This window comes from Oryctolagus cuniculus, chromosome 12 (assembly GCF_051225735.1).
Source record: "Oryctolagus cuniculus isolate XC-2025 breed Fujian yellow rabbit chromosome 12, ASM5122573v1, whole genome shotgun sequence".
NCBI classification, from domain to species: Eukaryota; Metazoa; Chordata; class Mammalia; order Lagomorpha; family Leporidae; genus Oryctolagus; species Oryctolagus cuniculus.
In genome coordinates, this window is record NC_142878.1 from 44,698,598 (window position 1) to 44,710,645 (window position 12,048).

At 36.5% G+C, this 12,048-nt stretch overlaps 1 protein-coding gene across 7 annotated transcripts in view; it reads right to left on the reverse strand.

Annotated features, from left to right (window-relative positions):
* Nucleotides 1-12,048, reverse strand: part of SCFD1 (sec1 family domain containing 1) — a 100,786-nt gene that overhangs the window by 34,932 nt on the left and 53,806 nt on the right. For 4 of the 7 annotated variants that reach the window (XR_016217419.1, XR_016217416.1, XM_051822745.3 and 1 more), the window contains one exon: nucleotides 2,225-2,321. Coding sequence is in view for 2 of the 7 variants with exons in the window: in XM_051822745.3 (XP_051678705.1) it covers nucleotides 2,225-2,321 (97 nt within the window). In the remaining 5 variants the exon portion in view is untranslated. Of the gene's footprint in view, nucleotides 1-2,224; nucleotides 2,322-6,278; nucleotides 6,393-12,048 lie in introns of all 7 variants that reach the window. The other 3 variants (XR_016217420.1, XR_016217418.1, XR_016217417.1) reach the window with 1 other exon arrangement.

Here is a 12,048-nt window from a genome sequence, read left to right on the forward strand (position 1 = left end):
AAATCTTTATTAGTGGTTACTGCAGGTTCTCTCAGTCGGTAGAGCTAAGGAATACATATGAGGACACACATACAATCTATATTTGACAAATTTATACAGAAAATATTACCTCACAGCTGTAACAAACAAATTCCAATATAGGGTTTACTCCAGATCTTTCCCTTTCTATATTTAGAACTTCCTTCTCTGACAACAGAAAATCTGGGTCCCTTTACATTATCCTATATTACTTATTTAACCAGTATTCTGTTTGTACATAACACATATTCTATCTCTGCTGCCATTCTTTTGCCTGTGTGGGGTACCTGTCTCATTTCACTTGGGCTCTGATTCCTACAATGAGCCCACCCATAACCTGATGAATTTCTCACCCCACCTAGGCAGGCTGGGTTGGTGATGTGTAGGGCCTGCACCCTTAACCAGTTAGGGCTCTTACTCCTCTTGCTGGACTGTTCCTGCATGTGAACACTACTTACTTCTCTTGGACTCTGACAACTCATGCCAGATTACCAACCTGCCTTCTACCCCATATATGATGCCTTTGTCATCCTGCTCAGGTTCCAATGTCTTGTTCTGGGTTAAAGTGGCAACCGACTGCTATTCCGCATGAATGCCTAACCTCACTCTGCCCTACTTAACATCTTTACAAGTAAATTTGCTTGGGAAAGGAAAAAGAAAGGCTCTGATAGCCTTTTTTTTTATCAATATGTATTTCAACTTCACTGTAACTCATTGTAAACAAGGAATAGCTCAGAAATGATGAACTTACACTTACACACAATAAACCTTTGCATTTCTTCCATTGTAAAATACACACACCTTCAAAATGCTATGTTCTAATCAGAAAACTAGCTTTGTCAAAGTATGAGCAACACTTACTGCTCCTAAGATGTTTTTATGAATGGAAATCTTTAATTATAAGACAGTTTGTACATTTTTATTACTCTCCAACTTGGAATACACCAAAACTCTTAACTCAAAAACCACCATCATTCTGCTTCAATAGCTTGTATGCAAATTGGGTCCTAGGCATTTCATTTATTTTAGAAAAAGCTGAGATTTGAGTTTTAAGCAATTCTGAAATGATCAACAAATCTCTAAATTTAGAGAATTTTAGAAGTTAACATCCTATGTAGATCCCAGTCATTATAATTAGATTATATTTTCTAAGTATAGTTATATATTAAGAAAATCTAACATACAAATATTTAGATAAATATAAAAAGAGACTAGAGTCCTTTAAAAGTGAAGTGAATATGTAAAGCAGAATTCAGTTTTGGATGTATCTTTTCAGTATACTCTTTGAGGTAAACCCAAGTAATCAGAAAGAGTATCATGTAGAGACACTTGCTTTGCATGTCATACCTTCAGAACTTCTAGGAACCAGCACAAACTGAGCTTCAGATATGTCATCTTATTTTAGTTTTAAAGATTTATTTATTTATTTGAAAGGCAGAGTGAAATAGAGAAGGAGAGACACACAAATCACTCATTTACTGGTTCACTCCCCAAATGCCTACAATAGCCACGGCTAGGCCAGGCTGAATGAAGCCAGAAGCCTGGAATTCTATCTGGGTCTTCTACGTGGGTGGCAGGGATCCAAGTACTTGAGTCATCATCTGTTGCCTTCCCAGGCACAGTAGAAGATGGATGGATCAGAAGCAGGGAAACCGGGTGCACCATAACACCCAACCCAGACTTATCACTTTAAACAAAATGAATGTAAAAGGTACTTAAATATGATCAAAGAAAAATTCAGTGGGAGCAGGCACTGAGCCTCGTGGTTGGACTGCCTGTGTCCCACACTGGAACACCTGGGTTTGATTCCCGCCTCAGGCTGACTCCAGCTTCCTGCTCATGCACACCCTGGCAGGCAGTGGTGATGGTTCCAGCCACCCGTGTTGAAGGCCTGGATTGTGTTCCTAGCCCTGGCTTTGGCTCCCAGCTGTTGTGGGTACTTGAGGAATGGGCTGGAAGATGGGAGCTCTGTCTCTCAAATACAAAATAAAATATTTTAAAAGATCAATGAAATAAAATACAAATCATTTTTTTTTCACTTTAGTAACTGTTACATTAAGAAATTTTCAATAGTAAATAGCTCATTTAATTATCTTGTTATTAGTATCACTTGTAAGAAAAACAGTAATTCTAATCAAATTTACTCAAATTGAAAATGCTGGACTTATCAAATATGAAACATCATCCTCAAATTTATGGTACATACCATCAGGGTCTGATATTATATCTAGAAGAGATTTATCCAGAGTAGTTTTGCTCATTATTTTTTCTTCATATTCAAAATACACATCCAGTTTTCTTGCCTGTTTCACAATAAATATTAGATGAGAACATATTAAGTAATAAAAATATACTAAGTCTCTCAACTTATGTGTTTTTATTTTGTATGATCAGTTTTAAAAAGCAAGTCTTCATTTCCTAATAGATTTTAAAATTTCTTACTTTGGATCATACATTTAATGTAAAATAACCCACCAACAATAACTATTTTATTTACCATGCTTTCACTTATAAATTCAAAATTCACTTGGCATGTATACACATATTAGCAAAGATACAAAAGAATTCTCAATTATTGTACTGATTAGTAACTAGCATAAAAATCACATTGTACTCCATGCAAATTATTGCCAAGTCGTCATGCTATGTTCACTTTTTTAGCGTGCATCCACATATTTTCACTTTAACTGGACAGTTACCCTAATTGACTTCAATGTTTTATAATAAAACTTTAGCATCATTAATTTTCCTATTTAATTTTTTGAAGTTTTAGATAATGGAAAAGCAGTAAAACTTTTCTGACACATTTTCTAACTTAAAATTTTGTTGATTATAGTTATTCAAGTCAAATTAACATATTAGGATCCTCCAAAGCAAATAAGATTTATTATTATCAAGTATCTAGGCCTCAGATAATACAAACAATACAAGAACATGTTTTCTGTTTAATGTGTTCGAGTGGGAACAGAAACCATTCATGAAATAAATTAGGATACTCAGCAATACTAACAAAGAACCAATATACAAGCATAAAACAAACAAATACACTATGCTAAGATAATAGATTGAATTAAACTATAACCAATTATAGAGGAGGAAGCAATTAATTTTTAAAAATTAATCAGAGAGGCACAAGGACACAGAGAGAACTCCCATCTGCTGGCTTTCTTTCCCAAATGTCTGCAATAGTTGGGGCTTGGCCATATGGAAGCTGGGAGCTGAGAACTCAATCCATGTCTTAATGCAGGTGGCAGAGACCCAACTACTTGAGCCATCATCCACTGGCTCCTAGGGTGTGCAACAGCAGGAAGCTGGAATCAGGAGTGGAGCCATGACTTGAACCTAGGCATTGCTAGATAGGATGCAGGTGTCCTAACTGGTGGCTCAACTGCAAAGTATTACATTTTGAACTGACTCTTGAAAGTGATTTGGGAACATTAAAAACAGGTCAATACAGCTAACCTAATCATAATAAAGCTTAACAGAGTAGAGACAAACAGCAGAGAAAGGAGTGATTTCATATATGTGCGACAGGAGATCAGGCCTCTTGGTCCCATTCCCTTGCAGTGGCACATAAGGACCGAGTCTTAAATGGGTAAAACTTTCAGATAGCTCAAAAGCAAAAACAACATGAAAAGGTATATGCTGAGAAATCTCATTTTTCAACTCTGTCCTCTTCCCCTCCATTTCTATCTGCTCTGATTAGGTATTTATTTGGGTTATTTCTGCCACAGTTTAATTTATGCAAATATAAACAAATAGTCTGTATTCTAATGACCCTCTCTTTTCTGACACAAAAAGGTAATAAAAGAAGGTATTTTGAAAAGTTCATGGAAAATGGAATAAAAAGATGCTAATTTTAGTGCAAAAAATGAAATACATGTGTGTTTTTTCATAAGCTTTTTGAAGACCTTTTCTTCTATCCCTTCTTTTCACTGATAGATACAATCTACATCAGTACATGGAGAATTAAAGATTAGTGAAGCATATTAAAGGAAACTCTTCTATTGTAAAAATCTCTGGTATTTTTCAGATTCCCTGATAGGAACTACTATCACTATACTACTCACTATACTAAGATAAGAGGTGAAGTCCTAGGAATGACAAAGTCCTAGAAATAATATTAAAAATGAACAAAAGAAATCCAAGAGATTCTATATAACAGATGATGGTAGGCTATGGGAAGTCAAGTATGAAAGAAGGGAAAGAAAATTCCTGGGGAACTATGATAGCAGTAAGAAAGAACTATGTTAATGTCAACATTAGATTATGAAAAGCTATTGTCTTTCACTTTATGTTTCTGTGTGGGAGCAAACTGTTGAAATCTTTACTTAATGTATGCTAAACTGATCTCCTGTATATAAAGGGAATCGAAAATGAATCTGGATGTGAATGGAAGGGGAGAGGGAGTGGGAAAGGGGGAGGGTTGCGGGTGGGAGGGACGTTATGGGGGGGAAGCCATTGTAATCCATAAGCTGTACTTTGGAAATTTGTATTCATTAAATAAAAGTTAAAAAAAAAAAAAGAAAAAGAAAAGCTATTGTCTACAGAGTGAAGCCTGGATGGAAGGGAGAAGACGGTAAGATAAGGTGTTGAACTGACTTTCAGGCCCTTCACAATCTGATCCAGGCATCCTGTTCATTTCCTTCTAGCTCAGTTCCCTCTAGGCACAGCAAGTAACTGACTTTTCATTAAACACTGCATATGCTTTTAATCCTCTAGGCCAATGTTCAGATATTCTTTTAGGTTAGCTTTTCAAGAATATATTCCTTTCCTCCATCATCTGCCTGGCAAAGTCTACTCATTCTTTAAGGTCTACCTTCTGGCCGGTGCCGCGGCTCACTAGGCTAATCCTCCACCTAGCGGCACCGGCACACCAGGTTCTAGTCCTGGTCGGGGCGCCGGATTCTGTCCTGGTTGCCCCTCTTCCAGGCCAGCTCTCTGCTGTGGCCAGGGAGTGCAGTGGAGATGGCCCAAGTGCTTGGGCCCTGCACCCCATGAGAGACCAGGAGAAGCACCTGGCTCCTGGCTCCTGCCATCGGATCAGCGTGGTGTGCCGGCCGCAGCGCGCCAGCCGTGGCGGCCATTGGAGGGTGAACCAACGGCAAAGGAAGACCTTTCTCTCTGTCTCTCTCACTATCCACTCTGTCAAAAAAAAAAGGGGGGGGGGTCCACCTTCTTTATAGCTTCCCTGAAACTCCATTTCTGCTCTTTCTCCTTCCTGCTCTTCCTTAATCTCCTCAGTGGCCAGAATAAGGCCTAACTTCCTCACCTTTGTACCAACATCACTTTATGGACTTCTCCATATCAAAAATGACATTATATTACCATCATTAGTTTATGTGTCATCCTTCTAAAACAATAAAGTCCTACAGTGTGTCTAATGTCTAACCCCTTTGTGTCTGACATAGCTTTTGGCTCATAACAAGTACTTGAATTTATTGAATTTTGAAGCTAACAGGACACATACAAAGTAATTTTTTTAAAAATTATGAGAGCAAATGAACGTACTTCTAGAATTAAAAAACGTAAACAAGCCTAGTGTTCACTGTCATTATATAGAATTAAGTATACCAAATGCTACATGGAGTATGTTTACACAAATCAGTGAAAAAGCATGGTTCAAAGACTTATACAGATACAGACAATTGATTCATTTTGGTCTTTCCAATGCAGAAGGGGGTTTCAAAATTTCATGGGAAATAGAATTCCAGCAATGAGTAGGTTTTTTTAGGTGACAAAAATATTCTAGAAGTAGATTGTGATTGTGGTTGTGACAACTCTGTGAATATACTAAAAACCACTGAACTATATATACTTTTAAATGGATGCACTGCGTGGTATGTGAACTCTATCTCAATAAAGCTGTCCACAAACTAGCTTAGTATTTCATTATACTGATTATGAGGGGGTATCACTGAAGAGGAAAAGGAGTGAAACTGATTTTCTAACCTGTATGAGAACTAGTATCTGCTTGGTACCCATCTTATGCAAGGTACTTTATGTAGAGCTATGGCTTTCAAATATTTTTCAACAGAAAACCTCAGAACCCTCCTTCTGAAACCAAATATTTCTAGAATGCTAAACATAAAATAGGTACAAATGACCCATTACATGTCTCTCTATCAGAAAATAGTGTTTAAAAACTACTAACTTATCTCATTTAATTCTCCAAAATAATGCTATGACCTAGGAATTATTAATCTCATTTTAAAGATGAAAAAACAGACACACAGAAACATAGATTCATTCAAGGTTACCAGAGTAGTAGTAGTAGAGCTGAGATTCAAATCCAGGTCATACTCCAATGTATATCACAGAGTGGGAAAACTTACATTTTCCTCAACAACAATTTACTGCTTCCTTTATATATGCTTTATGAAAGAAAGCATATTTGTCAATTAGTATATATTTGATTTTTTGGTAATACATTTAACTTATTATACAGCAAAAGGTTAGTTTGTCCAGAGATTTAATACCTGTAGGTTTTTCTCAAATTCTTAAAATGAGGGAGAAATCCTAAAAGAAGCTACTTCTATAAATCCAAAGATTATTTTCATACAACATGGGTTCAAAGGAGAATACAATTTGAATAAGAGTGACATAGAAAACAGATAATTGGCTGGCACTGTGGCGCAGCGGGTTAAAGCCCTGGCCTGAAGTGCTGGCATCCCGTATGGGCGCCGGTTCCAGTCCTGGCTGCTTCACTTCTGTCCAGCTCTCTGTTATGGCCTGGGAAAGCAGTAGAAGATGGCCCAAGTCCTTGGGCCCCTGCACCCATGTAGGAGACCTGGAAGAAGCTCCTGGCTCGTGGCTTTGGATCAGCACAGCTCTGGCCGTTGCGGCCATCTGGGGAGTGAACCAGCGAATAGAAGACCTCTCTCTGTAACTCTTTCAAATAATAAAATAAATCTTTAAAAAGAAAAAAAAAAGGGAACAGATACAAATATAACATGAATTAACAAGGGCAAGATAATAACACATTTTTGGTGGCTTTAATGAACATTAAGAATAAATGAGTAAACAGAAAAGCAAATGAACTATTTTCATGGAGTGCAGATTATATATATTGAACATAGACTGAGTCTAAATTTCTCTAAAATCTGTGCAAAAGAGCTTTCTAAGGGAGGAAACTTATTTTAAAAATGTTTTTCTCTGAATTTCAGGATGGGCAATTCGTCTGATGTTTCTTTCCCTTTTCAGTGTACTGCCTCAACATTTATATGCTATTCACAAAATCCACAGAACACAGAGACTGCATGTTAGACATGTGGCTATGGCCACTGGGTTTGAAAAGAATGAAAAAAGAGTTCTAACACTAATTTGTCCCTTCCCTCATTATAGTGGTCAATTCTTAAGACTCATCTAAGCAGTAAAGGTAGTATATATTTTTTGGGTTTTGAAAATCTGTTATCTGGAAACCTTTACCAGAAGAGCCCAGAGAGAACACAAAAGGAATTTTCCTTTCCTTCCCGTAACTGTTGAAGATTGTTCCTTCTCTTCAGCATCAGGTTATAAACTCAGACCTTACTATCTTGTTAACTCATACAGCTTGTCATTCAATTATATTTTAATATCATACCCTTGGCTTTAGTTAAAGTTATCATACAAAATGGTCACACAAAACCCATGAGTTTAACTGAAATTAAACATTATAGCATTATATCACTCAGTTGACTCTAGGTAATGGCCAACAGAAGCAATGTCTGCTCTAACACTCAAGTGTGGAATGTTTTGCTTAGAATAAAAGCCAGAAAAAAATTTCCTGCCTGTGAGAATTCTTTGAATCTAATCACTTCTTTTATAAGTTGGGTACCTAAAAGTTCAAAGTCAAATTTGAGAATCAACATTTTAGCTATATAGAAACTATTTAAAAATTTTAAAATATCATTGCTTTCATTGCATGTGCTATTCATGGAAACTACCTTAAATCTGTTTAGCATAAAAAAACACTAAGCTATAAATCAACAAATTTATTAAGTTTAAATCTGTAAATCTAATATATTAACTTCTACTAAGATATTTAAATTCTGACTAAAATGATCTATATAATAAAAAATTTAAAGTGTACACAGTGATCTGACCTTTACTGATGACAAGTATTTAAAATACAAGTATAAATGAAATTATCATGAATACTGAGGATTACTTTATTTATATTTTTGTAGATAAGAAAGTTTGTGTGGTGCTTATAAACTGTTAGAAGTCTAGGCCGGCGCCACAGCCGGCTCACTAGGCTAATCCTCTGTGGCACTGGCACACCGGGTTCTAGTCCTGGTTGGGGTGCCGGATTCTGTCCTGGTTACTCCACCTTCCATCCAGTCCAGCTCTCTGCTATGGCCTGGGAGGGCAGTGGAGGATGGCCCAAGTGCTTGGCCCTGCACCTGCATGGGAGACCAGGAGAAGCACCTGACTCCTGGCTTTAGATTGGCGCAGCTCGCCGGCCATGGCGGCCATTTTGGGGGTGAACCAATGGAAGGAAGACCTTTCTCTGTCTCACTAACTCTGCCTGTCCAAAAAAAAAAAAAAAAGTTTCATGGCTTTCAGAAAATATCTAGGTTTAGTTTATTTACCCAATGTGTTGAACTCTTAAAAGATATACCTAGAAATAGAAGAGCAAGTTAAAGTAAACAAAAGACAAATATAAAAATCAAGGCAGAAATCAATGAAGTTAAAAATAGGGAACCAATGAAGAAAAATCACAAAAGTCAAAACCTGGTTCTTTGAAAAGATAAATTAAATTAATGAACCTTTAGTCATATTATAACTTTGGAAACTAAGTTATTATAACTTTGGAAACTAAGAAACCTAAAAAGACAAGAGAAAATGCAAACTACTAATACTAGAAATGAAAGAGTAGCCATCACTACTGATATAACATTAAAAGGAAGAAATAAAGGAATATTTTGAATAACTACACCCACAAACAAATAAGCCAATTCCTTGAAAGACACAATCTACCAAAACTCTCTTAAGGAAAAAAAGATAATCTGAATATCCAAGTATTTATTTTAAAATTAGTCAATAATAATTAACCAACACAAAGAGAAAGCATGAGATCCTTTTGTGTGCACTAATGAATTCCAGCAAACATTTAAAGAAGAAATTATACTAACTATTCACAATCTCTTCTAGAAAACACAGTGTAAATGGTGAGAAACCGTTTTCCTGTTAAAATCAGAAAAAAGGTTAAGACTGCATATTTTTACCACTATTATTGTGCTGGAACCCTTGCCACTGCAATAAACATGAAAGGAAATAAAAGGTATATAGCTTGGAAAGGAAGAAAATAAAACTGTTCTCATTTGCAGATGACATAATTTCTTTATATAAAATTCTAAAGAATTAAAAACAACAAACTCCTGGAACTAATAAGCAATGAGAGAAAGGTTCCCAGGCTACAAGGTACTTATAAAAGTTAATGGTTTTCCCATATGCCAGCATGAACAATTGATATTGCAAGCAGAACCATTCAGGTTAGCCCGCCCCTCCCCCCCCCCCAAAAAAAGGAAGGCCCTCAAATATTTAGGTGTAAATGAAGTCAAATCAAATATGCAAAAGATTATGAAGAAACATACAAAACTAAGATGAAACCAAAGAATAAAATAGAAAGACTCAAAATCGTCAAGATATCTGTTCTTCACAATTTGATTCACAAATTCAACATAGTCCCAGTGAGATATTCTGTGGATGTTGAAAAGTTAATTCTAATTTCATATGGAGAGGTGAGATACCCAGAATAGCCAACACAATATTGAAGGAGAACAAAGCTGGAGGACTACTACCACCTGATATCAGCTTTTATTAGGAAGCTACAATGATCAAGACAGAACTGACCAGATCAATGGAAGAGAAAAAGAGATCCCAGAGACAGATCCACACAAACATCGTTAACTAAACCTTTGACAAAAGACCATAAGCAATACTATGGAGAAAGGGCAGCCTTTTCAAAAACTAGATATCCACATGCAAAGCAAATCAATCTAGAAACAAACCTTTCACAAAAAATAATGCAAAGTTGATCACAGATCTAGATGGAAAATGGAAAACTAAAGAATTCCTAGAAAACAACATAAGAGAAAATGTAGATGACCTTGGCTGTGGAGATGACTTTTTAGACACTACACCAAAGGCATTATCCATGTAAGACATCTTACCAAAAGAGATATATAGATGGCCAATGAGCACACGAAAAGATGATCACATCATATGTCATCAGGGAAGTGCAAATTAGGGGAAAGAGATACCAGCACACATCTATTACAAAGGCAAAAATCCAGAACATTGACAACACCAAATGCTGGCGAGGCTGTAGAACAGCAAAGTCATTCACTATTGGTGGGAATGTAAAATGGTAGTCACTGGAGATAGTTTGGTAGTTTCTTTTTTTTTTTTTTGCCAGTGGAAAATCAAGTTTTATTTTTATGCAAAGTGAAAGCACACAATCAGAAAGGGGTGCAGGCATGCTCCAGAGAGAGCTGCACTTCATGAGATTCGTGTCCATCCCTTTATAGGAAGGCATGGGGCAGTGTCCAGAGCAGGGCTTGAGGATCATCCATTTCCTTGCTCATTTTGGGAAACTCAGAAATGTCATGGCCTCCGGTGCATGAAGAGAGTAAGCATGTCATCCATGGTAATTTCATTATGCTGACTTCACAGTGAGCTAAAGGTCATTGCTCACAGCCATGTTCATTACAGTTAGCTGGCGCCATTGTAAACTGGGAAATCACAGAGAGCTGCAGGGAAGGGCTGGTGACCTCACCTCCTCCTTGATAGCTACCTCCTTGCCCCCTGCACCACACAGTGCCTAGTTTGGCAGTTTCTTACAAAACTAAACATACTTCTACCATAAGACTCAGGAATGATGTGCCTTGGCATATACCCAATGAGTTGAAAACATATGTTCATGCAAAAACATATGTAAATGTTTCTACCAGACTTATTCATAAATGCCAAAATTCAGAAGTAACCAAGGTGTCCATCAGTAGGTAAATAAGTGGTTAAACAAACTGTGGTACATGTATACAAGAGTATTACTAAAGTATAAAAAGAAATGAGCTAACAAGCCATGAAATGATGAAAAAATGATGCTGTACACAATGAACAGAGCAGTGGTTGTCAGGGATTTGGGGTGATGGGCAGGCAGAGAGAGCAAGGAGGAATGAGCCAATGGAGCACAGGTGATTTTTAGGACACTGAAACTATTCTCTATGATACTATAATGGTAAATACATGTCATTTTAGATTCTTCAAAACCTCCAGAATGCACAATACAGAGAATGAGTCCTAATGGACTTGAGTTAGCAATAGGTATTAATGTTGACTGATCAACTGTAATTAACTGTTAACAACTAATACAAGGTGCCAATAGAGGAAATGGGCAGGGATGGTGGTTCAGAGTTAGTACTCCTCACTCATTTTTCTATAAAGCTAAAACTGCTCTAAAAAATAAAAAAGACATATATAAAAGTCCATTAACAAAAAAATAAGACACAGATAAAAACAGAAGAAGGGGGTCACATCTAATTATATAACCTTGGGAAAATTTTATAGTTTTGAATAACATCTTCTCTTACTCATGGATATTATGTAAAATGATGTAAAAAGGAAAGAATATACAAAGATGATTTTACATGTTTTAAAAATATACTCAGCTTTAGGGGTATGTAGCCTTATCTTTATAATGAACACAGTATACCATAAAAATATATTTGACAGATGGACCTGGAGGACATTATGTTAAGTGAAATAAATGAACTGCAGAAATACAAAAATGACATAATCTAGAAAAGCTGAATTTAATGGAGAATAGAAGAGTGGTTACTAGAGGCCAAGAGATGGGGGAAGTGGGGAGATATTAGTCAAAGGGTACAAACTTTTGGTTATAACAAATAATTTCTGGAGACAATATACATTATGGGCTATTGCTAGTAATGTACTGCACCGACGAAATCTGCAAAGAGAGCAGACATTAAGTATTCTCCACATATTTTTTTTTCCCTCTTAAATATTTCACTAGTTTCCAGATTC